Source organism: Cladosporium halotolerans (genome assembly GCF_011745625.1).
Source record: "Cladosporium halotolerans strain TM138-S3 chromosome Unknown Sca3, whole genome shotgun sequence".
In the NCBI taxonomy this organism is placed as follows: Eukaryota; Fungi; Ascomycota; class Dothideomycetes; order Cladosporiales; family Cladosporiaceae; genus Cladosporium; species Cladosporium halotolerans.
In genome coordinates this window covers 195,089-220,995 of record NW_027191454.1, presented here as the reverse complement: position 1 = coordinate 220,995, position 25,907 = coordinate 195,089, and the positions used below count along the sequence as shown (strand labels likewise).

The following is a 25,907-nucleotide window of genomic DNA, read 5'->3' as shown; positions in this document are numbered from 1 at the left end:
TCTCAGCGCCCGACCAACTTTTGCACAATTGCTGCCCGCGATGACATGGGCGATGATTGAACAAAATCTGTGGCGAAACCGCTCATCATCGACGCAAGATGCTTAGTCTTCCTCAAGCTCAATTGCGTTCCGCCTCTGCTGCAGGTCCCACTTTTTGATCCTCCGATCGCTCTCTCGCAAACTGCTGACGACTTGTTCTGAGAGTAACTTGGCGAAAACCGCAGGGACAGCATTGCCAATTTGCTTCTTGATATCCCCAAAGCCACCAACGAAGGTATGGTGAGGCAAGAATCCTTGGAATAGCGCTAGCTCTAGAGGCGTGTATGTGCGCTCTCCGCTTGGATGAAAATCTTCGGTGCCGCTGGTTGTGATGCAGTGCGGGAGCGGGATGTCCATTGGCGTTTGAGGTTTTCCGGTGCAAGGTTTCGACTTGTTCATGATGTCAGGCACAAATTGCTTCCACTGTTCAGCGAGATTGAGAATGTCGCGGATAGTGACGATAGGCTTCAGGCCTGGTTCGTCTCCATGAGTAGGTTCGGGGAATTGTGGCAATATCTCGCCGGGGCACGAGGCTATCATGATCATCCTCTGCCGTAGCTGTGCGACTCCGTATTTGGAAGCATCAATCTTTCTCCATCGGACGCTGTATCCTTTCTCGGTCAACTCACGGACAAGATACTTGAAATACGCACTCTTCTCTATGGTGCCGTACCGCTCGTCAGTGACCGTTTGTCGCTCCACGATTCCAGGTGATTGCTCAAGGGTGATAATGCGAGGCTTGCATTTATCAATGACCTTCTCGAGCACTCCAAACATAGCAGCGATATTCGCATCATCGTTCTTCCCTTCGACGGTATGGGCCAGCGAATGTGTCTGGCATGGGAACGAGATATGTAGGATGTCACATTCGACATCGAATCCGCGCGCGCTTTGCTCATCGCAGAACTTCTGGAGTTCCTCGCATAACACCTTTGCCCGAGGGAAAGTCTTTTTGAGGCCTTCGCAGCACTTGGGACATTTGTCAACTAGCCAAATTGCGCCGAGACCTCCCTGCTGGGCGCCACTCGTAAAGCCCCCAATTCCAGCACATAACTCGCCCAAGGTATATAGTTCTTCGTTGAGATCAATGATCTCTGGTGGTACCTTTGGCCGTTGGGGCTGGGCTTGGGGCTGGGCAGTAGGCCCGCGGCGGAATTTTCTTGCCGGGAAGATGCTGGAAAGCGACATAGAGCGAACGCTTTCTGTGACGCTCACGGTTGTACTGCTTCTCTTTCTCCGCCGCTGGGTGTAATCTTTGGTCGAGCTAGCCACCTTGGACGTCTTGCGAACCTTGTATTCAATGACCTCGATCTCATCGTCAGAATGTCCCACCTGGTCATCAATGCGACGCCGCTTCTTGGATCTGGTTGATTGAGCAGTCCTCGACTGCTGAGCCCGCGCCTTTTCCGTCTTCGGAGCTTCTGATTTCGTTCCTTTCTGCAGCTTGACCTTATGGGATTTGAGTAGGACCACATCGGAGCAACGACACTTCTCGTCGCAATCCTCCTCTCGGAGACGTACGACGGCCCCAGAGTAATAACTGCCCCCACTATTCTTGGTGAAGGCGATCTTCCAGCGACAGGTAAGCTCCGCGACTGCTTTCGCCTCCCCAACAGTATGAAAGTCATGGCGAGTTTCCCTCCAATGACTGAACTCCGGAAAAGGTGCATTCGTGAAGAAGATCTCCCTAGTGTGAAGCACGTCTCCAGGATCTCGCGTGATCATGCATTCCGTCAAGTTGCCGTTCTCAAGATTTTCCAGCGAGGGCGCAATGAGACACAGCTCGTTGACCCATCTCCAGACCTTGCCTTCTGGGCGCGAGTCTGTTGGGAAGAAGTTCTCGGCTGCACTGGTTCTCCGTAGCAGATAGCCTCTAAGCCCGACTTTTGCGGTAGCGATTTCCCGGAAGATGTGGACAATGCGGAGGAAATCACCGTCTATCAACTCAACATTGCTTCCAGAAGTCAAGGTGTTCTTGCCTAAGACGATGTAATGGAGGCAGACGGCGCCGGGAGGAATGTTGGGGTTCGCTTCAAGTTCTCGTTCCTCAGCAGTAAGATCGATCAATTCGGTAGCTTTGAGCCCGTTACTTGCGCTCGGTCGAATAGTATTCGAACGTTGTGGCAGAGGCGGTGCCATTCTTAAGATGCGATGGCCTGACAATGGAGTTGTCGTAGTGCTACAGTCTAGCACCCGGAAAGACGGAGGGAGTGGTGGGAGGTCGAGTGGGCGAAGCTCGAGATATCCGTGAAATGAAAATAGCGACACCACGCGCTGCACGAGCGCCTAGGTGCCTAGCGCACGGACCTTCTTACATGTGAAAGTGAATGTCTTGCGATCGCGCAAACGGTGGACGAGCAAGCGGTGAAAGCCAATGAGCCAAAAACAAAGCGACGAAAAAATTGAAGTTCTAAGGCATACGCTGATACGTACAAGGAAAGTTTGTAGATACCATCAAGGGGACGGTCGCAGGCTTCCATGCCTGACCCGGACCTCAAACGGGCTGGGCATACTTGCCTGGAGTGTTGGTGAGTTGGTGAACGAGTTGCCGACTACTGACGAGGACCGCGTACTTTTTGCGAGCCCATCTTCGACGTCCAACTTTCGCTCTGCAAACCGTGCTCAGACTACTTGGTGCTGGACGAATGTGACAAGTTCACTCCAATGAGGGTGCAAGGTGTGCTGTTTTCGTTTGGGGGACTGAGATGTACGACTGTGCCGCCACCAAGCGCGAAAGCTGGGCTTGACGCATTACTTTGCAAATGATATGCTGTGAATTCCGCAGGCCGATCACATATAAGCTATCGCAGCAAGAAATGAGCAGAAGGGCGGCACGTGAGGCGTGTCGCGTGAACTTCGTGAAGTGAAGTCCCTCCGAAGCCGGTGATCAAACTTTCGGCCACCGGAAATTCCCCGCGGTCCCTTGAAGAGGCAGAGACTGGTCGCGCGCATCCTCCCGACCCGAACGATGGAGGTAATCAAAAATATCAGACAGGCCTTGTCGCCGACGGCTCTGACGGTATCTCCTCGCAATACAGACTTCGTCGTCGAATTTGGTTTTACGGTGCAGCAGGCGCACTCCAACCAGCCAATCGATTGACAGCGCGATCGCTAAGCCTTCGAAATTTCTGAAGATAAGCCGTTAACGGTGTCACTCGAGAAAATCACGACACAAAGATGTGCGGCATTATTGCAGTCATTCTGGCAGCGTCTGACCAGGACGCTGCGCCTGAGCTGCATCAGGGTACGCTTCGTTGAAAAGTAGACCTTTGCTCTGTCCTCCGCTGACACAAGCAAGCGTTGTACTACCTCCAGCACCGTGGCCAGGATGCTTGCGGTATCGCCACCTGCTCCCGTGGCGGCAAGATCTTCCAGTGCAAGGGCAACGGTCTTGCTGCCAAAGTGTTCCACAACGGTGAGCGTGTGAGCGATCTCCCCGGTTACATGGGCCTCGGTCACCTCAGATATCCCACTGCTGGTAGCAGCGCAAATGCTGAGGCTCAGCCATTCTACGTCAACTCTCCTTACGGCATCTGCTTCACACACAACGGCAACTTGATCAATGCTCCCGCGCTCAAGAAGTATCTGGACCAGGAGGCGCATCGCCACATCAACACTGAGAGCGACAGCGAGCTGATGTTGAACGTCTTCGCTGACGAGCTTAACGAGACCGGCAAGGCTCGTATCAACTCCTTGGACTGTTTTGGTGCTCTTGAGAGGATGTACAAAAAATGCGAGGGTGGCTGGGCTTGCACTGCCATGCTCGCCGGTTTTGGTCTGATCGGTTTCAGAGACCCCTATGGTATCCGTCCTATGGTTATCGGAGAGCGCCAGTCGTCTGACGTTGAGGGTGGCATGGACTACATGATGGCTTCGGAATCGGTGGCGCTCAGCCAAAACGGCTACGGCAACATCAAGGACATCCTGCCCGGTCAGGCTGTCATCATTGAGAAGGGCAAGGCTCCTGTCTACCAGCAGGTCTCGCCACAGATGGGTTACGCACCAGACATCTTCGAATACGTCTACTTTGCTCGCCCGGAGAGCATCATCGACGGCATCTCTGTGTACCGCAGCCGTCAGCTCATGGGTTACCGCCTGGCCGAGACGATCAAGACACAGCTCACTCCCGCCGAGATGAACGAGATTGACTGTGTCATCCCGATTCCTGAAACCTCGCTCGTCTCCGCGTACGCTGTGTCAAAACACCTCAAGAAGCCCTACTGCCAGGGCTTCGTCAAGAACCGCTACATCTTCCGCACCTTCATCATGCCCACACAGCGCGCGCGTCAACGTGGTGTCCGCGCCAAGCTCAACGCCATCCCCATCGAGTTCAAGGACAAGAACGTCCTGCTGGTCGACGACAGTATCGTCCGCGGTACCACTAGCCGTGAGATCGTGAACATGGCCCGCGAGGCCGGCGCAAAGAAGGTCTACTTTTCCAGCTGCGCCCCGCCCATCACCAACACTCACATCTACGGTATCGACCTTGCGAGCCCTCACGAGCTCATCGCTCACGAGCGCGACAACGGTGCGATTGCACAAGCCATCGGCGCCGATGCCGTTGTCTACCAGACTCTCCAGGACCTCGAGGAGGCTTGCGCGCAAGACAGCCCGCGTGACCCCAAGACCCAGCGTTTCGAGGTCGGTGTCTTCTGCGGCAAGTATGTGACGCCCGTTGGTGAGGAGTACTTCCGCCACATGGAGCAGATGCGCGGCGAGGCCAAGAAGATGAAGGTGCTCGACGGCGCCCGCGAGGCGGTGCGACATGGCGTTGCTGGCGCCGAGCAGCTGCGCATGGCAGCGCACGGCGTCGCCGTTGGAGAGAACGGTGAGGTGGTCGCTGCTCAGGCCGGCTCATCGCACGCTGTTGGTGCAAACCCAGCGAACGGCCTCAAGCCTGTTGGTTCGGATGAGGCACCGCGGACACAGAACAGGGACAACCAGGACATTGCTCTGCACAACTTCAACGATTACGGCTCCGCTTAGATGCATTCTGAGATGAGATGGTAAAGATACAATGAGGGATATTGGGCGGTCGTGCACTGCAGACACGCGAGCATTTGGCGTTGAGGTAGACCTGTCGGGAGGCTAAAAATAATATGTTCAAGTCAACCTAAACCATACAAAGCAAGGTCGCACGATCTCCTCGTGAGTAGCGAATAATGCATGACGCTTTTTTTATTCACTGAAGTATAATGCGAATTGAAGTTGTTGATTCGATGTCCATAGCGCTCGCCGCAAACTGTTGGAGAACAATAATCACGTGCGCTCAGTGCCAAGACATGTTGGGGCGTATGGTCTAGCGGTATGACATCTTCTTAGCATTGCTAAGATGGAGAAGGTTCCCGGTTCGACTCCGGGTTCGTCCATATCTTTTGTTTTTGCTCTGTGGTCTAGCGTTTGGCGAGCTTTCAATGTTTTGTAGGGTTCCAATAAACGATTTGCAGCGATGTCGCTGTCACAAGTGCGGCGAATGCTTTCTCTCAGAGATCAAGAACGTCTGCGAACGATCTTGTCGCTCCCGCTTGCGTTCGTTCAGATCGTTTGTAGGACAAATGTCGTCATGTTCGCCACAATTTCCTCGCCCACACTCGCTTTACCGGTTGGCCGGCATCACGAGAGCGTTGGCGCGCATCCACACGATTTCGTCATGAATGGATCTCGATAGATCTGAGATGGTTCCAATATCTGCATGTGCTTGACAGGGCCCTGCAGCTTGCTGACACTCGGACCATGGATGTTGCACCGCGACTTCATACCGGCCCCACTCAGTTTGTCGCAGACATTGCCGACGATGGCAAAGGGCGACAACATGTTGCTTTGCTACCCTGATGACAACAAGTTAGTAGGCGTCCCAGCAATTCGCCTAGTAGAGTGCGAGCACGTCTTGTCCTAGCATCCTAGATCTTGCCTCGGTCGGCCTTTCCGGGCTAAATGCAGATCGCATCAACCCCAATTAACTTGTCAGCATTTGTTCGATGAAATGAGGATGCTGACGTTTCACCTTGACGTGACTACTGTAAGAAGCTTTTGTTTGTTCCCACTGCATGTTTTTACGAGTCGATTGGCAGAACACCGTGAGTAACTGCAAGAGGCAAACGCTTGGGTCGCCTGATGTTCGATCTGGAAGGCCTTCCGTAAATCGCTGGCAATCGGCCAACCGTGATCCATGCACCCTCCCGCAGAGACACCACGCCCTGTGCTCATCGCACGGTCAAAACGGGCCTATGAGAACACTTTGTAGAGATCGATGCCAAGCGAAAGCCTTGCAATCAAGTCTTCGAACGTTCGAAAAGTGCTGGCTGGTGAGATATGACATCGACGACCGCCCGATCCCCAGTGTTTGTACCCACTCGGCCAGCGACCCGGTGCGGATCTGCATGCCTTCGCATCCCCGCCGCCCAGGGCTTTGAGGGCACGCATGGGGGAAATAAAATGACCGACGGTGAGAATAAACTCAAGTATGCTACTAGTGATTCGCTCAGATGCTAGCGTGGCTGGTAAAAGAGGCCGCCACCTCGAGCCCTCAGACCCTGCTTCCCTTACCTTCCACTCGTTCCTGCGTCTCGGGCGCTGGGATCTATGACCGCCTTCCCTGAATCATCACTTCACAGATGCCCATCTCGATAGCCCTGGGTGTCAGATTTTGATCGCGCCAGTGGCCAACCAGCGCCACGCAGCTGTCAGCATCCTCCTCTGCACGCACCATATGATCTAGAAAAGCATTTGTTCTTGCGTCGACTCGCCAAACTTTAGCATACACACCTCTCGTCTCGCATACGACTGCTTCTTTCCTTAAGTAACCTGTCACTACAATCTTGTCGCGTGGTGCGATCTTTGGACCTGGAAATTATGGCGCAGCCGAACCGCATTCTGATTTACCTACTCCGGCGCGATCTTCGATTGGCCGACAACCCAATCTTCAACGAGCTCGCACGAATCAACAGCCAATCTCAAAAACCATTCACGCACCTTCTCCCGGTCTACGTTTTCCCTGCACAGCAACTTGAGGTCTCTGGCTTTGTCAAAGACGGAGAGAAGTCGCCGTATCCGGAAGCGCGAAGCCAAGTTGGAGGATTCTGGAGGTGCGGCAGGTTACGCTCTAAATTTCTTGCCGAGAGTGTCTGGGATCTGAAGACGGACCTCGAGAACATTGGCAGTGGACTTACTATTCGCGCTGGAACTGTCAAGGACGCCGTCCGCTCTATTCTTGATGGCTACCGGGATCAGGAGGGCTCAGAAGTGCATGGCCTGTGGATGACGAAGGAAGAAGGCTGGGAGGAGGAATATGAAGAGAGAGACGCCGAAGCCCTGATGAGGAAGGAGGGCAAGGAGTTCAAGCGCTGGGTTGATGAGAAGTATTTCGTCGACGAGTAAGGACTTCTTGCATTGCTCCTTGAAGAGACAGTTACTGACTTTGCCACAGCCGCGATCTACCATTCAAGGATCCCAGAGATCTCAAGGACGTATTTACATCGTTTAGAAACACTGTCGAGCCTCTCAGAGAAGCTCCCCGAAAACAGCTTCCCAAGCCTGACAAGCTGCTGCCCCTGCCTGATCACATCCCCCCTCCAGCAGCTCCTTTCGCCATCCCAGATACCCTGAACGGAGTAATCGATGCTCTGCACAAGCCTCTACCGGTCGACATGGAGATGCCTAAAATGCCCACTGAAAAGCCCGCAGGCGCTGTCAACTCCCACGACTTCAAGGGCGGCTCAAAAACCGGCATTGAGCGAGTCCGCCACTTGATCGAATCTGGAGCAATGACTTCCTACAAAGACACCCGCAACGGCCTCATCGGACAAGATTTCAGCACAAAGCTGTCCGCCTGGCTAGCCCTCGGTAGTATCACCGCACGCCAGGTGCACTGGCTAATGGTTGACTTCGAAGACGGCAAGACCCCGCTCGGCAAATCGACAGAAGGCTACGGCAAGGGCGAGAGCAAGGGCACCGCAGGCGTGCGCTTCGAGCTTCTCTGGCGCGACTATATGCGCCTGTGCACGAAGAAGTTCGGCAGCCGCCTCTTCATGGTCGACGGCTACCGCAGCGACGGCGAGGCGAACTTCAAGTTCATCAGCAGCCCGTTTACACACTCGACTGCGAAGAAGAATTCGAACGGAGTCAATGACAACGACACTCGCGCGGCCGTCGAGCGCTTCGTTGCCGGCCGCACGGGAACGGGCCTCATCGACGCTTCTCAGCGCGAGCTCTTCCTCACGGGCTACACGTCCAACCGTACTCGTCAGAACGTCGCGTCGTACTTGAGCAAACACCTCGGCATCGACTGGCGCCTCGGCGCAGAGTGGTACGAGACCAACCTCATCGATTACGACGTGCACAGCAATTGGGGCAACTGGCAGTACGTGGCGGGCGTGGGCAACGACCCGCGCGGTGCCGCACGCGTCTTCAACCCCGTGAAGCAAGCCGTGGACTACGACTCTAACGGCGAGTACGTGCGCATGTGGATGCCGGAGCTGCGCGATGTTGGTCGCAGCAACAAGGACGGTGGAGGCGTGTCTTTGCAGCAGGATGGGGACAGCATGGAGACTCTGATGGGCGTTTTCCAGCCCTGGCGTATTCCGGAGGATGAGAAGAAGAGGCTGGGTTTGAAAGGGGTTGACTTCGTAGAAAAGCCCCTGATTCGCATCAACTTTTCTGTCAATCGTCGTGGAGGTGGTGCTAAGCGCGGTGGCGGTGGTGGTGGTGGCGGCGGTGGTGGTGGACCATCGCGCGGCCAAGGGAAGAATAATCGCGGACGTGGAAGGGGCCGTGGTGACCGCGGTGGGCGGGAGGCTCGTTCCGGTATGATGGAAAAGGCCGGTTGGTGAGCCTGAAGTTGTTTCATGCGATCATGCTACATCAACACCTGGGGGATGGCCAAGGGGTAAGGAAAGGCGCGTTGAGTATTTTGGTGGTTGGGTGGGTTTAGTTCTGAAGCCTTTTCAGAGATGGGCTTGTCATTGCATACGTCTGTCGCGCGTAGTTGCATTTACTTTGAGCGTATATTGTCTCGTTTTTAAAGGATTTGTAGTCGACATTTCGCATCGCTCCATCGCTCCACATTCATGGAGAAATTGTCCACATAGCAATCATGATATATTCAGCTCAGCTCAAGCCTCAAAGCATCGTACTGCACATACACCGACCGTGGCAACAGTGCACTTTCATAATTCGTTGCGTTGAATGGCAAGCTCAGCACGAGAGAGTTCTCACCAGCTTTTAGGAGCTTTGTATCGAAGACAAACTTGTGGGCGATGTTGTAGCAGCTGACCGATGATCGAACAGCACAAGAGCTGCTGTGGTAGTACCTGTATCCTGTTAGCATCTGGCAAACAGCGAGAGGGAAAGTCATGGGCGTACAAAATAATCCATGGCTCCAGTGCATGCCCATTGACGACGACCGTGTAGGGCAAATTCGAGTAAGGTTCAGTAGCGTTGTAATTGTCAGTGTTGCCTGCCGCGGTCTTCGCGCCTGCGAGTTGGATTGTGAATGTAGCTTTTGACTTGTGCTGGAGATCGCGCTTCGTGGTGTCGAAAGCGATCGTCCAGTTGTTCACGTCTCCATTGCCATAGTATGGCTCCGGACGGACAGAGTTCGCATAGCCGCCGAAGACGCTCCAGTGGACGTAGTTGAGATCTTTCGCTACATCACTCTCTCCGACCTTGAACTGAACGCCGTTTGGAAAGTCCGTCGGATAGTCATATGCTGCCCAATAGATACGGTATTCTTCAGGATGCAGCGGGTGAGTCGGATCACGCTCATAGCCATGGCGATACTCGCCACTGCTCCTGTCAGGTGTGCCGATCCTGAACAGCTCAGTGCCGGCAGACTCGGCCTTCCATTGAACCTTGGTGGATGCCGTCTTCCCAGCCTTGACAACAATGTTGTCCTGCGTGAAATGACCGAATATGTCTTCGGCGTACACAGTCAAGCGGTACGCACCAGCCTTGACGCGAGGGATCTGCACGGCACCACTGCTCGGATCGATGTCTGCCCAGTACTGGTAAGCTTTGGTGTCGATGACATTGTCTTGGAAGTCCGCTTTGTTCTGAGTCAAGATGGCAATTGGCTTCTTTGCGTCTCGCGGAAGCCGGATGCTGCCTTTCCATGTACCACGGCCCGAGGTGGGTACATAGTTTGGCACATATACAGCAATAGAGTCGTAAAATTCAGCGTTCCATTCTGGTGAAGCGTACTGAAGAGCGTCTTCGCGCGATTCTTCGAGCGTAGTGCCAGCGGGCCCTTTGTTGAAGTGATGATAAGCTGGTCCAAAGGTCCGGTCGAAACCGTTGGTGATGTTCGGCGTACCGTTGCCATGATGGTTGCTGACAATGTAGTTGTAAAGGATCCCATCCACGACCAGATCGGAATTCTTGGGGCCACCAAAATACGTGTCAACAGTGTTCATGACAACCCAAGCACCATATGTTGACCCGTCTGGGCTTGTTGAACCATCTGCGAACAGTCCATGGACACGATGATCTCTCCAAATATCGGAGAATGTATATTTGGTGAAGTAGTCAGACTCCTGGATCACATACGGGTCGCTGCGGTTTGGGAGATACCAAGTCGCATCCTGCACTGTAACGAAATCGCCTTTCCCTCCTGCAGCTGGGTTGGGGTTCGGTAGCGGTGCATATTGAATTGCGTTTGTCGACAAGTTCGTCCAGAGCTTTGTGTTAGGTCTGAAAAGCGTTCTAAACTCTTGCAAATTCCGCAGAAATTGCGTTGTAGAGTTGTGATAGGCCAGTCTGCTGAATGTGTGAATACCAGTCTCTCCATCACGAAGAAACCAGTACTGTTCAAGCACTTGGCCAGTAGCCGGATAGGTCTCGCTCATGACCACGCCGGCCCATGCCGTCTTGCTCGCATCGGTACCTTGCAGGAGCGTGTAGACTGGGTCAATGCGACCAGGAGTATAAGCACCGCTTGGGACGCAGTAGCAGTCTAAGTAGGGACCGATGCCAGTGTTGCCAGATCTCGCGCCGAGCAAATCTTGACCATCAAGTGTAAGTCTATCAATAGCGCCAATTGATTTATCGACAGAAGCGAACAGTCGGTCGTTGTTAATGGTAAGCCTTGTCGAGTCTTCCGTGGCATTGAGGGCCGCCCAAGCGATTGCGGCCCATTCTAAGAATACAATAGCTCGCAGCATTTAGTATGAGCTCAGCTACGACCAGCGACCTGTGAGATGGAGTGAATCTCTGAGAAGGGGCGAGAGGGACGTCTATCTTTCTACTCATCCTTTCTGTGCCGGTCTCTCATGCGAAATGGGAAGTCAATTTTCGGAGATGAGTAGGGCAGCAGCCCTAACGAAACCCAGAAGGTCTCTTGTCACGATGTACGTCCTCGGTACATTTCATACCGAAAGCATCTCGCGTACACAGGATTAGCCTGATGAGCCGGTTCCAGGACGGACGAGAAGGCGGGAAAACCAATTAGGGTCAGAGTCGCAATAAGAAATAGCGGCAAAACATGATATGCATTGCGGGGATAACGCTAAGATCTGTACCGGCTTCAGCGACAAGGTGAATCTTTATATCATCTAAGGCCTTCAGACTGTCTTATGAGCCTTTACGGCTATCTCAATCGCATCAAGTCATCCCGACTTCTTCCAAGCATCATCGTTTTGCAAAGAGAAACTTTCCAAGATTTGGACAATGGTCTATCTAGAGTTTATTCAGGTTTCATCATTCGCAAATAGACTGCTCCAGCGCCCAATTCTAAGCCCAAGTGACCGAGTCGTTGTCTCGTCCTTGGCTACCTCATCAGCCATTTGGAAAGTTCTTTGCAGTGAAAGAAAGCAAACTACGTTAGATGTGTGCTCGTGCCATCGACTCCAAAGACGAGAGATGGAACGTTCCTTGAAGGATTTTTCGTCTTTTGTTGGTGGTCGTAGCTGTTTGACGTAGATGGTGGAGCAGGCGTTAGCTGAACCTCCTTGTTCGCCCTGCTGTCAAAATATGACATAAGTATAAGTTATTTGCATCACAGTGTATCAGCACATACGACCACAGGTCAGTGAAAACTGGGCATCCCGTCCGCTCTGCCATACATAAGCACTGAACCGGGCGACTAGTACTAGAGTGGGTGACCATCTGGGAATCCCGCCTGTTGTATGTTTTTGCTCTTTTTTTTTTTGGCAGCCTCCGAAGAATGACTTCTTTTTCCCAAAAGCAGCAAGATCATTTATCTCCGCAAACGTTGTGTTCTCACGGCTACCAAGTCCGCTTGCCAGTGCGAGTGTCACGTTGATAATGTGTCGCCCCGGAGGGAGCGATATCTTTATGTTTTCGTTACTCTATCAAGGCTACGCTCCCTCTCTCATCACTCCCTAAACACCACCATCCTACACTTAAATCAGACCTCCCACCTCCCCAACCTCCCCACCCCCACCCCCGCCCCCCGAACAACACACAGCCTCCCCTCCTCGCCACCGTCCAAATCCACCCTCCCCAGCACCAAACACCCAACCCCAACGCCCCTCCCCGCCCCAAGATCATAATTCCCACTCGTCACGAAACCGACCAGATCCTCCTCGCCCGGGCAGGCAGGCCACTCCTTGTCGCCCGCGGAAGGCGGCTCGAGGAGCGAGGCTGCGAGGCGTTGGCGGCGGACGTGCGGCGGGACGTCGCTGTTGTTGGATGGGGGCGCGGCGGTTTTGCGGCGGGATTTTGTGCTGGGTTGGTTGCGCGGGTGCAGGGCGAGCCAGGAGGCGCGGAGGGTGGGGTTTGTGGTTGGCAGGCGGTAGATGCGGGCGCAGGGGGTGGGGACGCCGCGGGTTAGGAGGTGGAGGGTTATTGGGAGGAGGAGGGAGGAGGGAGGTGGGGTTGTGGGGTTCGAGGGGGAGAAGAGAGAATGGGCGAGGGACGGCGGGAGTTGGGATAGGGTGGGTGGCATTGAGGGTGGGGAGGTCGTGGCGGGGTGCGATGTTGGGTTGTCGGTTGGTGGGTGCTGGGTGGGCTTGGGTCCTTCGAGGAGGCGAGTCCAGTCGCAGGCCCATCCGAGACCGACTTCGCCTTTCTTGTCGTTGCCCAGATCGACTGCTTCCCAGCTGGCCCTTTTGCTTTTGGGCCGTTTCTCCCAGTAGTCTTTCCTCTTCTTGCTTTCTTCCACCTCCCAGTTCCAACCGGCCTTTGTGCCTGGATAATCTGCCGGGAACCAGTGCTCGCCTCTCTCCAACGCAATCTGCCTCTGCTCATTCAGACCTCCGAATTTCGGCTGCTGACCGGTTGAAAGTGGCGTGTACATGAGCGAGTACCACACCGGCTGGACACACTTCCAAGGAAGAATGAGGTGGTACGTAAGCTGCTGGTTCTTCGCGTTATGCTTCGGCGGTAGCACGTAGAGCATGACTGGGATACGCGGGTCTCTTGCCATGGGATCGGGATACTGACCCGGCGAAGCGAGAGTACCCCGTCTGTTGATCGCTTTCTGGCTGGGAAGGCTCGCAGATGCTGCCAATCTAGCTTTGCGATCGAAAATTTCTGCTGCGGTGCTGCTAGCATCGCCTGGCCATTCGGCGATAAGCTCGAGGAGCTTCATCTGAGAATCGGGCGTGTCGGGCTGCTTGACGGGTCGAGGCGGGTGATGCAGTCTTGGATCTTGAATGTTGAAAGCAAGAAGGGCGCCACTAGGCAGCAGAGCAGGGTTGGTAAGACCGTGGAGCTGAGTAAAAGTACGCCCTGATCCTTGTCCCGGTCGCTCAGTAGTAACCTCGTAAGACGTAGGCCAAAGCGCACTGAGAAGAGCCTCTGTAGATGCAGGACCAGTCACGTCAATACTGCCAATTTCAAATCGCAGGTCCTCCACCGTCACGGATGGCTTTGCGATCTTAGCGACCCGCAGGGCTTCCTCCCACAGCTGCGAGAAAGCGGATGGATGAACTCGAAGGAAAACTTGACGTTTGCGCTTCTCCTCGACTTCAGTCGTATCCGCTGCACACCAGATGACGGTTACCGGTGCAATTGGCGAATGAGGAACCTCTCGCTCGTGAAGGAAGAACTCCATCGCTCGCTTTCCCGCTCGCCATTTGTCTCCTTTCAATCCCCACATCGAACTCTCGGTCTCGCCTACACCAAGCTGCTTAAGCATGCCGGCAATGCTTGCCTCCCGACCGCTTAGAGATATGGTGCTCATGTAGCTGACATCCCAGCAAAGAGCACCCCGCTCACTGGCCGCGCGGTGCGTCGGTCTGTAGCTCTTTGCCGTCGGAGTCATGGGCACAGCAAAGCGCCATAGAGACTCCTTCGGCGGCGTCATCCGGGCCCGCTTCGTGTGGAACATATGCGTGGGGAGCCATGACTTGTGCATCTGTCGCTTGCGGAACTTGGCCTTGGGCTCGGGTGGCTGTGCGAGGTTGGCTTTTTTCACTCGTGGAGCGCGGGTCTTGATTACACCTGAGTCTTCCATCTGCACATCGGTGTCGGTAGTTGGCATTGGCTTCACGGTGACTTTTCCATCCTTGGCCTTCTCCTTGCTGGCCTTTCGCTTTGCACCCATTGCTCTGAGCTTCTTGGCCGTCTCTTGCCTCAGTCGCATGTGTCGCGAAGCCTTCCTCCGTCGAGCGGTAACAGTAGGCGTGTTATCCTCAACCATCTGCAAAAGCCATCAGCTGCCGTTCACAGCGCCAATGCGCAATACCAACCTTGAAGCCACGCCAATGGCACGGCGAAACAACATACCTCCCGCTTTCCCCGCTCTCTCAGCTTCTTCGGTATCCTCTTCACATTGTGGCTCGCCGTCCTTCTCCTCAACTCTTTCGGCACCTGCTGGAAAGCTCTTTTCGTAAGAGCTTTCTTGCTGCGGGCGAGGCCGTGCTCGAGCGCGCGGATCTCATACTCGCGCGATTTCACGAACTTGTCGACGTCCAGCTCGCCATGCTTGAAGGCTTTGGAGCTCGTCTGTGAGGCGAGAGTACGGGCATCGCGCGTTTTGGAAGCTTGGTCGAAGCGCGGGCGTTTCGCTGCGTGAGGTTTGGCAGAAGCGTTGTGTTTCGGCGGGTCCTTGCGCTTGTTGCCCTGTTGCGCTGAGGGTTGCTGGGGTGGTTTGGGCGGCATGCTGGGCGTGTGCCTCGCCGTGTGTTTGAGCTTGCAGGGTGCTGATCACAGCATGCGATTCGTAGGTATGGCGTTTGAAGTCGCTGTAGGGCTGTCTCGAGGCCCTTTTCCCCAGGATCCGGCCGAAACCGTGCGACGTCACGACCCGTTTCACGCGTGCAGTAGCAGCGCTGCGGTGTGAGTGTCCGCTTCAGCTGTGCGAGCGTAGGCACTAGCTCCTGCGACACATATCGTGAGACGCGTATGTGGTGCGATGTTCCTGGACGCGGCGGCAGCACGTGACGATCGGCGCGGCAAGTGAAGAGGTGCAAGCCACAGCGCGGCCGGCAGTGGTGGGCGGGCGCATGAGACAAGCCTCGCATGCATCCTGACGGCTTCTTAGCGCCGCCGGCTGCAGGCGCGGGGCAGGCGTCGGTGGCGGTGCGCGGCGACAGCGCGCGATGGTTGGTCGTCCGTTGGTCGTCCGAGCCCTTCTTGCGACAGCCCGGCGCGTGACGACGATCAGCCGTTGATCCTGCTGTGCCTGCGCTCTCTACCACAACCACCACCCTCTCGCCCCCGCCGCTCCCTCCGCACCCTGCCCGGCGCCGCGCCACCCTTGCACCCGCCATTGCCCGTCGCAGCATCTCCGCCGTCCTCGTCGCGCATCCTGAAACGTCACTTCCCTGCTCGCAGCCTCCCGAAACGTCAAGATCTGTAAGAAGATCCGGCTTAGCTACAGACAAAGATTCTACACGCCTGTTTGCCGACCTTTCGCTCCACTTCGGCCCTTCCCCACGCGACCACCGCTCTCCGGCATACATCGACTCCCACGCCTGCATACATTCACTTCGAAGAACGCCCAATGGAGTTCCTGGCCTGAACCCCTAATCTCCGCTCCACCACTCACTTCCGGAGCACGCCGCGCCAGCAGCATGGCATACAATCAATCAGCCGCCTACAGGCCTCCTCGGCAGGATCACCACGGTCAATATCGTCAGGCTCCGGCCCAGGCGCAGTATGGCGGCTATTCTGCGCAGCATGATCAGTACGGCGGGTACGAGCAGCCCTACGACCAAGGGTATGGCGGCTACGATCAGTACCAACAGCACGGAGGGTATGATGACTATAGTCACGGCATGAACTCGCAGCACGGCCAATACTATGGAGACAGCGGCATGCAGAATGGCTACGGATACGATCAGTACGATCAAGGCTACCCTTCGCAAGACGCTGGACGTCAACAGTACGGGCGCGATGATCGCTCCTACCAAACCAATGGCTGGGCACAACCGAACCAAGGCTACGGAGACCCTCGGCAGAACGGCCGCAATCCTCACGATCGAAACTACGACCCTCGATATCAACAGCGCCCTGGCAGAGACCCTCGTGCTCCTCCTAACGGAGCACCTGCTCAGAGGCCTCCAACCTCGGGCTCAGATTATAATAGGCGACCTGCTCAACCTGACAGGCAGGACTCGCGGAATGGGCAGCCTACAGGCCGCTCAGGGTACCCGAATCAGGCGCCTGTGCAACAGGAACGGGACATGCGTAACGGATACGCAGACCAGCGTCGGCCGAATGGAGAAGCTCCGGTCGGCAGGAAAGCCGCGAACGAGTCTCATAGCGGAGGTCGCCACCCTGATCCAGCTCCACAGAAGCCGAAGATGAGCGCTATGGAGGAATGGAAGGCTAAAGAAAAGGCGAAGATGCATGAAGCTGCTGGGAAGCCCAAGATCGTCCCACAAGATAACGCATTCCCAACGTTTCCGTCAACGTCGAAAGAAGAAAAAGCGCGTGGAACTAAGAGTGCAAGGAGTAGCGAAGAGCAGGCTCGGCCGTCTTCGTCTGGTAATCGCCACGGCTCGCGGCCTGGAAGTTCGAGGAGCAACGAACAGAAGAATGGATCGCCCCCTCGCGATGCTGCTGGTGGGCAGTCGCATCACCAGGTTTACCCGACCCGCGGCGCGCAATCTTTCGACCCGATTCAAGAACAACCAATGCAGGAGTACTCACAGCAACAAACTTATGACCAGTATCCTCAACAGCAATGGGAAAGAAATGGACAGCCGCCCCAGGGCAGTTCTCGGCCATATCAGCAGCAAAAAATGCGAGGTGGAGCTGCCCCTCAAGGCCATGGAGACCCCGCCTCGCATCCTAGGGACAGGGTGCAACAACAGCCTTCTCCGATCAGCACACAACAGCCTCACGCTGGTGCACCAATGAACGCGCAGCAACATGGGATGCCACCTCCCCAAGGGCGGTCACAGCACGTACATCAGCCACAGCCTACAGCGGCCCATCGACCTGATGAGCAACGAAGGAAGCCTGTACCACATGCGGGAGCCGCCATGGCCTACCAAGCTGCAGATGACAACCCTAATGCACCGTCACAACGACCCAACGCTAGCGGTACTCAAGCTTATGCTCAGACGCACCATTACCATGAGCCCAGCGTTGCACATGCCACACAATCGCAGCTAGACCAACAGCAAACCCTTGATGACTTGTACGATGACTATCTCGGTGATGATCAGGCAGACTCTGTAGCTGTTCCGCCACCGCCCAAGAACAGAGAGGAAGAAATCGAGGCTGAGATGCCAGATTTTGATAGTGCAGCACCAGGACAGACTTCCAGCCTACATAAACGCCAAGAGACTGTCGACAAGCATCTCGCGGAGACAAAGTCCGAGCCAGCGCCTCCAATGCCTGGGCAGCAGGTCAACGGGAGTGCGCAATCGTTGCCGGCATACAGCAAGAAGCCCTACACTCCTGCAGACTCCGCCGTGGCCTCAGAGCCGGATCTGACTAGCACCGGTCAAGGTCGCAATGAGATATCTGATGGCTTTGTCTTCGGTGTGCCCGGCGAGCAGGTCCGCGCGTCCCCACAACACGACTACGCTCAGCAGCCACCGCCTCGTCAACAACCCATGGGTTACGGACCTCCTCAGTCTGCGCCCCCGGAAGATATGCGGAAACACCAATCGCCTGTAAACCCACGGCAAATGCAGATGCCTATGCGTGGAGGTCCTCCTCCTGGACACTCTCAAGCCAATCGTTTCCATCCAGGCGGTCAAGGCCCTCTTCCACCACAGCAACGCTCGGCTTCCACTCGTCCTCCGATGGCTCAAGGCGGCTGGTCCGATCCTGGGCAACAACGTGTTCCCACTGCTCCACCCATGCATCAAGGTCCACCAGGCGGACCGCCTCGTGGCGTTCCTCCGAATGGTAGATTCCTCGACGAGCAGCATAGAGCACCTAGTGCGCCACCAGCGCAGCAGTCCATGCGAGGAATGCCACCTGGAGCGCCGCTTGGTCATCCGCCGAATGGCCAAGTACCACAGCAGCAAAGACGCAGCGATCCTGACACGTTACCCCACCACCCTACTCCTTTCAGGCCTGGGCTCATGGAACAACAAGGCGCTCCTCAGCCTCCCAAACCTGCACCGGTCAGGAACTACGATAACCGTTCGTCGTCATCATCGCACACGAGGCAGCCTTCCATCTCGGACAAGCCCATCACAAAAGCAGATCTGGAACAGGCTCGTATCGATGCAGAAGCCAGCCCAGCTAGTCCCCGACTTGCACTCAGATATGCCAAGAAGCTGGTCGAGGCATCCCACGTGCTCGCATCCGAGGGTGGACGTCTCGATGCGAAGATGACCCAGCGCAACCGCGAAAAGTACCTCAACGACGCCTACAGGCGTGTCAAAGACCTTGTGCGGAACTCCTATCCCGAAGCCCAATTCTTCATGGCCGAATGCTACGGCTCCGGTGAGCTCGGCCTCCAGGTGGATTCCAAAGAAGCTTTTGCCCTCTACCAAGCAGCCGCGAAAGGAGGCCACGCAGCCGCCGCATTCCGCACCGCCGTCTCCTGCGAAATCGGCCCCGAAGAAGGTGGCGGCACGCGCAGAGACTACCCCAAAGCCGTGCAATGGTACCGGCGCGCCGCCGCCCTCGGCGACGCAGCCGCCATGTACAAGCTGGGCATCGTCCTCCTGCGCGGCCTCCTCGGCGTCCCGCGCAACGTCGGCGAAGCGCACATCTGGCTCAAGCGCGCCGCCGAGCGCGCCGACAAGGACAACCCGCACGCCCTGCACGAGCTCGCCACGCTGCACGACCCGGCCACCGTCGACCCCGAAGTCCGCGCCAAAGTCCTCCCCGACGAGGCCTACGCGCTCTCGCTCTTCCGCCGCGCCGCAGAGTACGGCTTCAAGCGCGCGCAGTTCCGCCTCGGCCAGGCGTACGAGTACGGCATCCTCGGGCTCGACATCGACAACCGCGCCAGCATCGCCTGGTACACCAAGGCCGCCGCGCAAGGGGAGCACAACGCCGAGCTGGCGCTCAGCGGCTGGTACCTGACGGGCGCGGACGGCATGCTCGAGCAGAGCGACATGGAGGCGTACCTGTGGGCGCGCAAGGCCGCGCAGTCCGAGCCGCCGCTGGCGAAGGCCATGTTTGCCATGGGCTACTTCACCGAGCAGGGCATAGGGTGCCCGAAGAGTCTGGAGGAGGCGAAGAGGTGGTATGGGCGGGCTGCTTGTAAGTTGTCATTGTCCTCACTCTTTGTATGTTGGAAACCTTACTGACTGATCGTGCCGCAGCTCTGCAATTTCCCAAGGCTCTCGAGCGGCTGGAGGAGCTGCGCAAGGGCGGCAAGAACAAGGCCATGTCGGGCAAGCTGACGCGCGACAAGAAGAAGGACGACGAGAACTGCGTCGTCATGTAGTGTCTGAGAGAAGGAAGGGGGTGGTAATGTTTATACCGGTTGTCTTGCCTGGTCTTGCAAGAGCCGCGTCGATTTCGGTCTCGTTTCTCGGATTGTGGATTTCCGGGGTGGGGTTTTTTGGTAGGAGTTCATAGTGGATATACCCAGTATAGCAGTTGCGATACGTATTGAAGTCAGAAATTTAATTCAGTAGTTGAGATAGAGGATGTTTCTTTGATAATGAGATGACTATAAAACCGGAATTTTTGTCGCCGTGAGGCGCAGGCGGCTTCGATGCCGCCTATTCTTGGGTTTTGCCAGCGTCCCTTCCGCTAGAACGCCTGGTCTTCCGTGAGCCTCAGACGAAGGCAAACGAGCCCTCGAGAGTCGTTCCGCTGCTCGCGTGACCACCCGTCCCGCCATCATCGCAGCCAATACCCAGCAAACCCGAGGAACCGTTCCCTGCCCAAGCAAGCCCACTCGAAGCATCCCAAACCAGCCCCCCAGAACCCCACCTCGCCCTCACCTCCTCTCAACCCTCCTCTCCATCGCCTCAACCCTCGCCCGAAACCCCCTAACCATCTCCCGGATCCTCCCGATCTTCTCAAACTCCGCCTCCAGCTCGTCGATCTGCCTCAGCAGCGCCCTGAAGCGCGCGATCTCCGCGTCCGCGACCGCCAGCGCATCCGCTCCCCGCGCGCCCTGCGCCGCCGTCGCCAGCTCCGTCGCGCGGTTCAGCGCCTCCAGCCGCGTCTGGATCGCGCCCATCACGCGCTCCAGGTGCCGGCCCAGCAGCGTCAGGCTGCTGGCGTCGAGGAGCAGGCGGCCCTGCGAGGAGGCGGCGCTGCCGGCGCTGGAGCGCGCGGAGGTGTGCGCGAGTTGTTGGTGGTGGCGGAGCGTGGAGACATCTTGGGCGGAGAGGCCGAGGTTGGTGTCGGGGATGGAAGCTGGCGGGGAGGAGGCGGGTGGGGGTTGGCGCGGCGGTTGGCCTTGCTGGGCGTATTGTGGGTAGTTCTGTGGGCGAGGCTGCGGTGGGTATTGTTGTTGCTGGCGGGGCTGCTGCTGCGGTGGGCGGGCGCGGGAGGGTGGGTGCTGAGGCATAGACGGCGGGCCGGCGCCATGGGGCGGAGCGCCGCTTGTTGGTTTTGCTTCGCTGGCTGGAGCGGTGGTTCTGCTGCGCTGGGCGATGTGCTGCGGTGCGGATGCGGTTGTTGCGAGCGAGAGTACCTGCTACATCTTACAGCAGCTCCAGACGCTCGACATCATCATCGTGCATATGCGGATTAGACGAGAAGGAGAGGGAGGGAGGGAGGGATGGCAGGAGACAGATGAAACATACTTAGACCGGCGGGTATAGGAGAGGAGGTTGATGTTACTACGCCATGTCGCACAGGCTCGCGGCGGCGGCTTGGTCGGGGGAGAGAGTGCAGGATGGTGGGCGGGTGATGTTCCTTCGCCAAAGCGTCGGATGGAAGGGATCGGAGCGGCCTCAGCTCCCACTCTGGGACTGGCCCTTGCCGCGCGCTTATCACAGCCTCGGTTTCGACTCTAGTCTCCAGGTATCATGTGTCCACATATCGCGAGACGTTCTGAGTACCTAGATTACACAATCTCTGCACGCGTAAACTCAATCTGAAAGCTCTTACGAGCACGCGAGCTGCACGACAGCGAGCTACCGTACCCACTTCTAACGTGCCGCCACCACCCCACGGCAGTCCCAGCTTCTATGTACGCGAAACAAGGCTGACATGCATGGACATGCAGGAACGTGGCTACGAGGGTGCCATGAAGCGCCTCTGGCCCGGATGTGATCACCTAGTGTGGGTTCACCTTGAGGCCCCGGCGACTGTGCATTGCATACGGCACACGGATGTTGTGCTCCCAATGCCGGCGTGCTTCCAACTGGTCACTCTCCCAAGCCCTCTCATGCCTCGTCGTCTTCCACGGCATACACTTCCGCCTCCGCGATCATCGTCCTGGCCGGGATTGTGATGCAAATTGGGAAATTGCCATAGTCTGGGCTCTCGTTTGGCATTACGCAGGATGCGCCGCTCCTTGTCTCGTCGCCGTTCAGCATTCGCAATGTCCTTAGCGAACCATCTTCTTGAGCCTCCTTCTCGTCGAAACGAAGGATTCCTGTGAATGACGCCGACTCGTGCCTGAATGTGACTTGAAATCCGGCGCCTATGAACACAAATCTCGCACCGCCTTTGTGGATGACCATCCCGAATCCCGGGCCAGGGTGTCCAAAGACGAAAGACCGCTGGATGGTCAATGTCCAAGGTCCAAACTTTGCTTTTTGAGGCGGTGAGGGATCTGTAGCGCCAGCACCCGCCGGGAGCTCATCGAAGAAGAACCCGATGCTGCTGTGATCACGTTGAGCTTGCAGGATGTGCTCTGACACTTGGGCCATCAAACCGTAATGGCGTTTGAAGGGGTTCTCATGCGGCTCGAGGGTGTCTATGCCAAAGGGCGACGCACCCAGGCATTGATAGCTCCCAACAGCCACCCAGACGCGTCTTGCGCCATACTCGTCACGGCGTTGCTCGGGGATGAATAGCGGCTGGTCTCGGTGGCGGTACTTCGCGCAAGTCTTGCTGTAGTCGTTCAGGTATACGTCCGGCGAGATCATGTCAAGAGAAGGCGCGAAAATTTTCCAGATGTCGAGGACGTCGATCACGCCGCCTCCTGAAGGGTAGTCTCCAGGATTGTCGCCCCCTCCGACTACGGTGGGGAAGCTCTTGTCGCCATCTTCACCGTTGTAGTTCTGCCAGACGTTCGTGTACAGTGGGAGAGCGTATTCTTTCCTACCCGCGCTCGCCACTTGTTCAAGATACAAAGCATAGTGGTAAGCCATGAAGAGTTCGTCAGTCTTGCGCCCATGTCCAAACACTTCTGTCCACGTTCCCTTTGAGTTCTTCTTGACTCGCTCGAGAGCCCATCGCATCTCAGGCCGAAGTTGGTTCTTCTCTGCTTCCAAGGCTCTGACTAGCTGTGCTGGCACAGCAGACTTGAATCGCTTCTCAGCAGCACTCGAACCATCACGCGAATCACCGAGCAGGCCAACCTCATTCTCCACCTGAACCATAATCACATTCGACCGATCGCCGTCCACCTCCTTGAGATGCGTAAGAAGCTTCGCAAAAGCCTTCGCATCGGCATTCTGAGCTTCCTCGTGGAAGATGGAGAGGACATCGGCAATCGCGATTTCGCCACCAGCCTTCCTTAACCGCGCCCTCGGGAACCGCTTGATGTTCGTCTTCACCCAAGAAGGCGCGTAAGTCGACAGACCTATCGAAGATCAGCCTTCAATACACACGCCGTCACTCCCCATAGACAACAGACCATTCTTAAAACTCCCAAACCAAAGCAACACAAGCCTCAGTCCATGCTCTCTCGTGCCCTGCAAACACGCGTCCAACTCTGTGAAATCAAATTTCCCCTCTTCCGGCTCGATTTGCTCCCACGCGACAGAGCCTAGCACTGTGTTGAAATTCGCCTCTACAAGCTTCGGCCATGCCTCTGCCATGTATTTGGCCGAGCTCATGGAGGAGTTTTGGAGCTCACCGGCGCGCATCAGGAAGGGTTTGCCGTCGACGATTAGCTGCTTGGATGTAGGTGTTAAGCGGAGGTGGGGGATTTGTGGTGGCATTTTAAATTGATCTGGAAGGAGTTGTAGGCTGTAGAGAGTAGGCTGTAGTAATGTTTGATCATGGATGAAAGACTGAGTAGACAGAGGCCGGCGCGAGTTGCAGTAATCGTCGTCTTCCAGTGTTCGTACTTATCCGTCACTTTACATCTTAGAGCTCGGGTAATTGGGCACCGAACCGGCCTTCGCATTCATTTTGCCGGAAACTTCGGTGCTGCAGGATTCAAGGGAGCAGAGTTACGAGGTTGATCGTCTTCCATGGGGAAGCAACTGCGGAGACATCGGCTTGCGAGCTTCTCATTCGCTGATCCTTCGAGGTCGGCGTAGAGGCGTGGTAGCATGAATGGGTGGAGAGTAAAAGTGAATGCTCTTATCTTATCGGTGTTGTCGCCTCAGGCTGCAGTAGATGATGGCTTCGAGTGAGTAGATGCGACCTCCAGCGCAGACCCGAGCGACACGTAAAGTCTAGGACACATCTTGTCAAACACTGGTATGACTAGGGCTGCGTGCGAGCCCTCAAGCCGAGGTCTTGTCTTCATGCTCGAATTTGTGCCACGTAAAGGACTGCGAAATTCCAAAGCTACCCCAAGGAGTCCCGTATGGTTGCGAGGGTTAGGGTTGGGGTAAGCCTGCCTCATGTCCAACGAGTGAGATGACCTTAAATGCGACTTGCATATGTCAGAAACCCTGTCGATATTCCAGCTAAGTTTAAGAATATATTCAGCACTCTGGTTTCTCCTTCCTACTGGGTTCCAAGAAGTGAGGCGACAACTGGGACTCTGCGAGAGTCTGAGCTCATCAGTGAGAGGAACATCTGTGTCTGTTCTGATTATAAGTATTCCACGTGTGAGAGATGATGAAGGGAAGCTGGTAGGCTCGCTATGGCTCTGCAAGCCCAGGGATAGCGCGCCGTATGACCAGATACATATAGATGTCTCCTAAGAGACCTTCCTCGCAGGCAGTCGTGGACCTTGGACGACTTCTTCATCAGTTCCTGGACAGCGATCCCCTCCAAGCTGCAATCTCCCGTCGCATGTGTCAACACGTGCGTCGAGGTCTGCGCCAACCCCCATGAAGGCCATCCCTTTTCCCGAGACTGTCATATGCGGTCGTAGGTCACCACCAAGACCACCAAGCATGCGGCCATGATCGCAAATGGTAGGGAAAGCCGGATCTGGTAGCTCCAAGGTCTGCCAGTCTACGGAAGTCTGAGGTGGCGTCGGGGGCGCATATGGGGAAACTATGAGACTGGTCATGCATTTGGATGTCTTGTGGCCTTTGCAACTTCTCCCAGTCGTCAAGAATGCGTGAGACAATCCCCAAGGATCGCCGAGCGTCGAATCTGGGTCACAAACAGCGAATATATTCCCAGAAATGGCCTCCATCTCCATCAATCAGGGTTCTGTAGTATAGTGGATAGTACAGCGTGTTGTGGTCCCTCGTCTTCAGCGAGCATTCAGCATCCGCGCAGACCCGTGTTCGATTCACGGCAGAGCCACATCTTTTTCGCATTTTTTTGCTCTGGATTGGAACCAACTTCGAGCCCATGCCTCCTAGCGTGGGCTGTTGGCCAAATTGCTCGTTGGGAGACATATATGATCCGCGTGCAATGGTTGGTGCCTGGCTAAGTGGACGTTGAGTAAGAAATCCGATTGACCGAAGAGTATTGTCCGTTACAGTCGAACGAGCGTGGCTCGTCCAGTTACTGGGTGAGCGAGACGGGCGAGACGGGCATTCGGCCAGAAATTGGATTGTACATGTTGCCGTTCACCGATTATCAGAGCCGTGGAGACCACGGATGCACAGCCACTTGTGTTCCCCGTACATCGCGGCTGCGAGAAGGTGTATGTGATTGGATTGAGCTGAGATCCACTTAAGGTGTGGCACCAACACCGGGACTGCCCGCCGCACTAATCTCAATGGAGGTCATGACCCCGATCACAACACCTCGGCTCCACATGAGCTTCTCCCTCAAAACAAGAGGCAACCCTCCTGCGTTTTCAGATTTCAAGGTTGTGAGAAGAGGACACTCATTGGCGCGAAAACTGACTACCTTCGCTTCGATCTAACACTCCCCCTTAAACTATAGTCCTTTATAGAGGAAGTTATTCGCTTCCGTTGTGCCGAGGGCCTGCCGCATTTTCGCTATATCTTCCACCGACGACAGCGCATCCTTACCTGTACAGGAACCCAGCCTCCTCGCGTATTCTTGGCCTTGAGAGCTTGATCAGAGCCTCTTAGGTGTTGACAGTATTTCTCCTCAATTCGTGCAGACGCAACAATGCAGGAACAACGCTACCGTGGCATAGCGCCATTGCGTCTTGTCACGCGAGAGGGGTAGCATCTTGGGTACGGCAAAATAGATGAATGCTCACCCAAGTGAGCCTTGAATGTATGGATGGCACCGCGGTATAATAAGTCTACATGTTTCGCCTCCGTTTCGTTGTAGAGCATTGGCTCGTCCTTGCGGTG

The 25,907-nt window shown here is 55.9% G+C and overlaps 8 protein-coding genes across 8 annotated transcripts; 3 read left to right on the top strand and 5 right to left on the bottom strand.

The window, feature by feature from the left end:
• Positions 1–102: 102 nt before the first annotated feature.
• Positions 103–2,178, bottom strand: WHR41_01054 (uncharacterized protein; the record flags this gene model as incomplete). Its single annotated transcript, XM_069369660.1, has 1 exon — positions 103–2,178. One exon carries the CDS (start codon positions 2,176–2,178, stop codon positions 103–105), a length of 2,076 nt encoding a protein of 691 aa, XP_069233158.1.
• An 833-nt stretch (positions 2,179–3,011) lies between these two features.
• WHR41_01053 (uncharacterized protein) lies at positions 3,012–5,254 on the top strand. Its single transcript, XM_069369659.1, has 2 exons — positions 3,012–3,283; positions 3,338–5,254. Exons 1-2 carry the CDS (start codon positions 3,217–3,219, stop codon positions 5,023–5,025), a joined length of 1,755 nt encoding a protein of 584 aa, XP_069233153.1. The 5' UTR covers positions 3,012–3,216; the 3' UTR covers positions 5,026–5,254.
• Positions 5,255–6,891: 1,637 nt separating this feature from the next.
• Positions 6,892–8,867, top strand: WHR41_01052 (uncharacterized protein; the record flags this gene model as incomplete). The annotated part of the gene is made up of 2 exons (XM_069369658.1): positions 6,892–7,412; positions 7,466–8,867. 2 exons carry the CDS (start codon positions 6,892–6,894, stop codon positions 8,865–8,867), a joined length of 1,923 nt encoding a protein of 640 aa, XP_069233152.1.
• Positions 8,868–9,139: 272 nt separating this feature from the next.
• Positions 9,140–11,195, bottom strand: WHR41_01051 (uncharacterized protein; the record flags this gene model as incomplete). Its single annotated transcript, XM_069369657.1, has 2 exons — positions 9,140–9,347; positions 9,400–11,195. The coding sequence occupies 2 exons, from the start codon at positions 11,193–11,195 to the stop codon at positions 9,140–9,142; spliced, it is 2,004 nt and encodes a 667-aa protein (XP_069233155.1).
• A 1,205-nt stretch (positions 11,196–12,400) lies between these two features.
• WHR41_01050 (uncharacterized protein) lies at positions 12,401–15,099 on the bottom strand (the record flags this gene model as incomplete). Its single annotated transcript, XM_069369656.1, has 2 exons — positions 12,401–14,638; positions 14,725–15,099. The coding sequence occupies 2 exons, from the start codon at positions 15,097–15,099 to the stop codon at positions 12,401–12,403; spliced, it is 2,613 nt and encodes an 870-aa protein (XP_069233154.1).
• A 565-nt stretch (positions 15,100–15,664) lies between these two features.
• On the top strand, positions 15,665–20,003 carry WHR41_01049 (uncharacterized protein). Its single transcript, XM_069369655.1, has 2 exons — positions 15,665–19,620; positions 19,683–20,003. The coding sequence occupies exons 1-2, from the start codon at positions 16,014–16,016 to the stop codon at positions 19,805–19,807; spliced, it is 3,732 nt and encodes a 1,243-aa protein (XP_069233382.1). The 5' UTR covers positions 15,665–16,013; the 3' UTR covers positions 19,808–20,003.
• A 305-nt stretch (positions 20,004–20,308) lies between these two features.
• WHR41_01048 (uncharacterized protein) lies at positions 20,309–20,887 on the bottom strand (the record flags this gene model as incomplete). Its single annotated transcript, XM_069369654.1, has 1 exon — positions 20,309–20,887. One exon carries the CDS (start codon positions 20,885–20,887, stop codon positions 20,309–20,311), a length of 579 nt encoding a protein of 192 aa, XP_069233383.1.
• Positions 20,888–21,443: 556 nt separating this feature from the next.
• WHR41_01047 (uncharacterized protein) lies at positions 21,444–23,934 on the bottom strand. Its single transcript, XM_069369653.1, has 2 exons — positions 23,132–23,934; positions 21,444–23,077 (listed from the first exon to the last, which is right to left on the bottom strand). The coding sequence occupies exons 1-2, from the start codon at positions 23,436–23,438 to the stop codon at positions 21,711–21,713; spliced, it is 1,674 nt and encodes a 557-aa protein (XP_069233386.1). The 5' UTR covers positions 23,439–23,934; the 3' UTR covers positions 21,444–21,710.
• Positions 23,935–25,907: the final 1,973 nt, after the last annotated feature.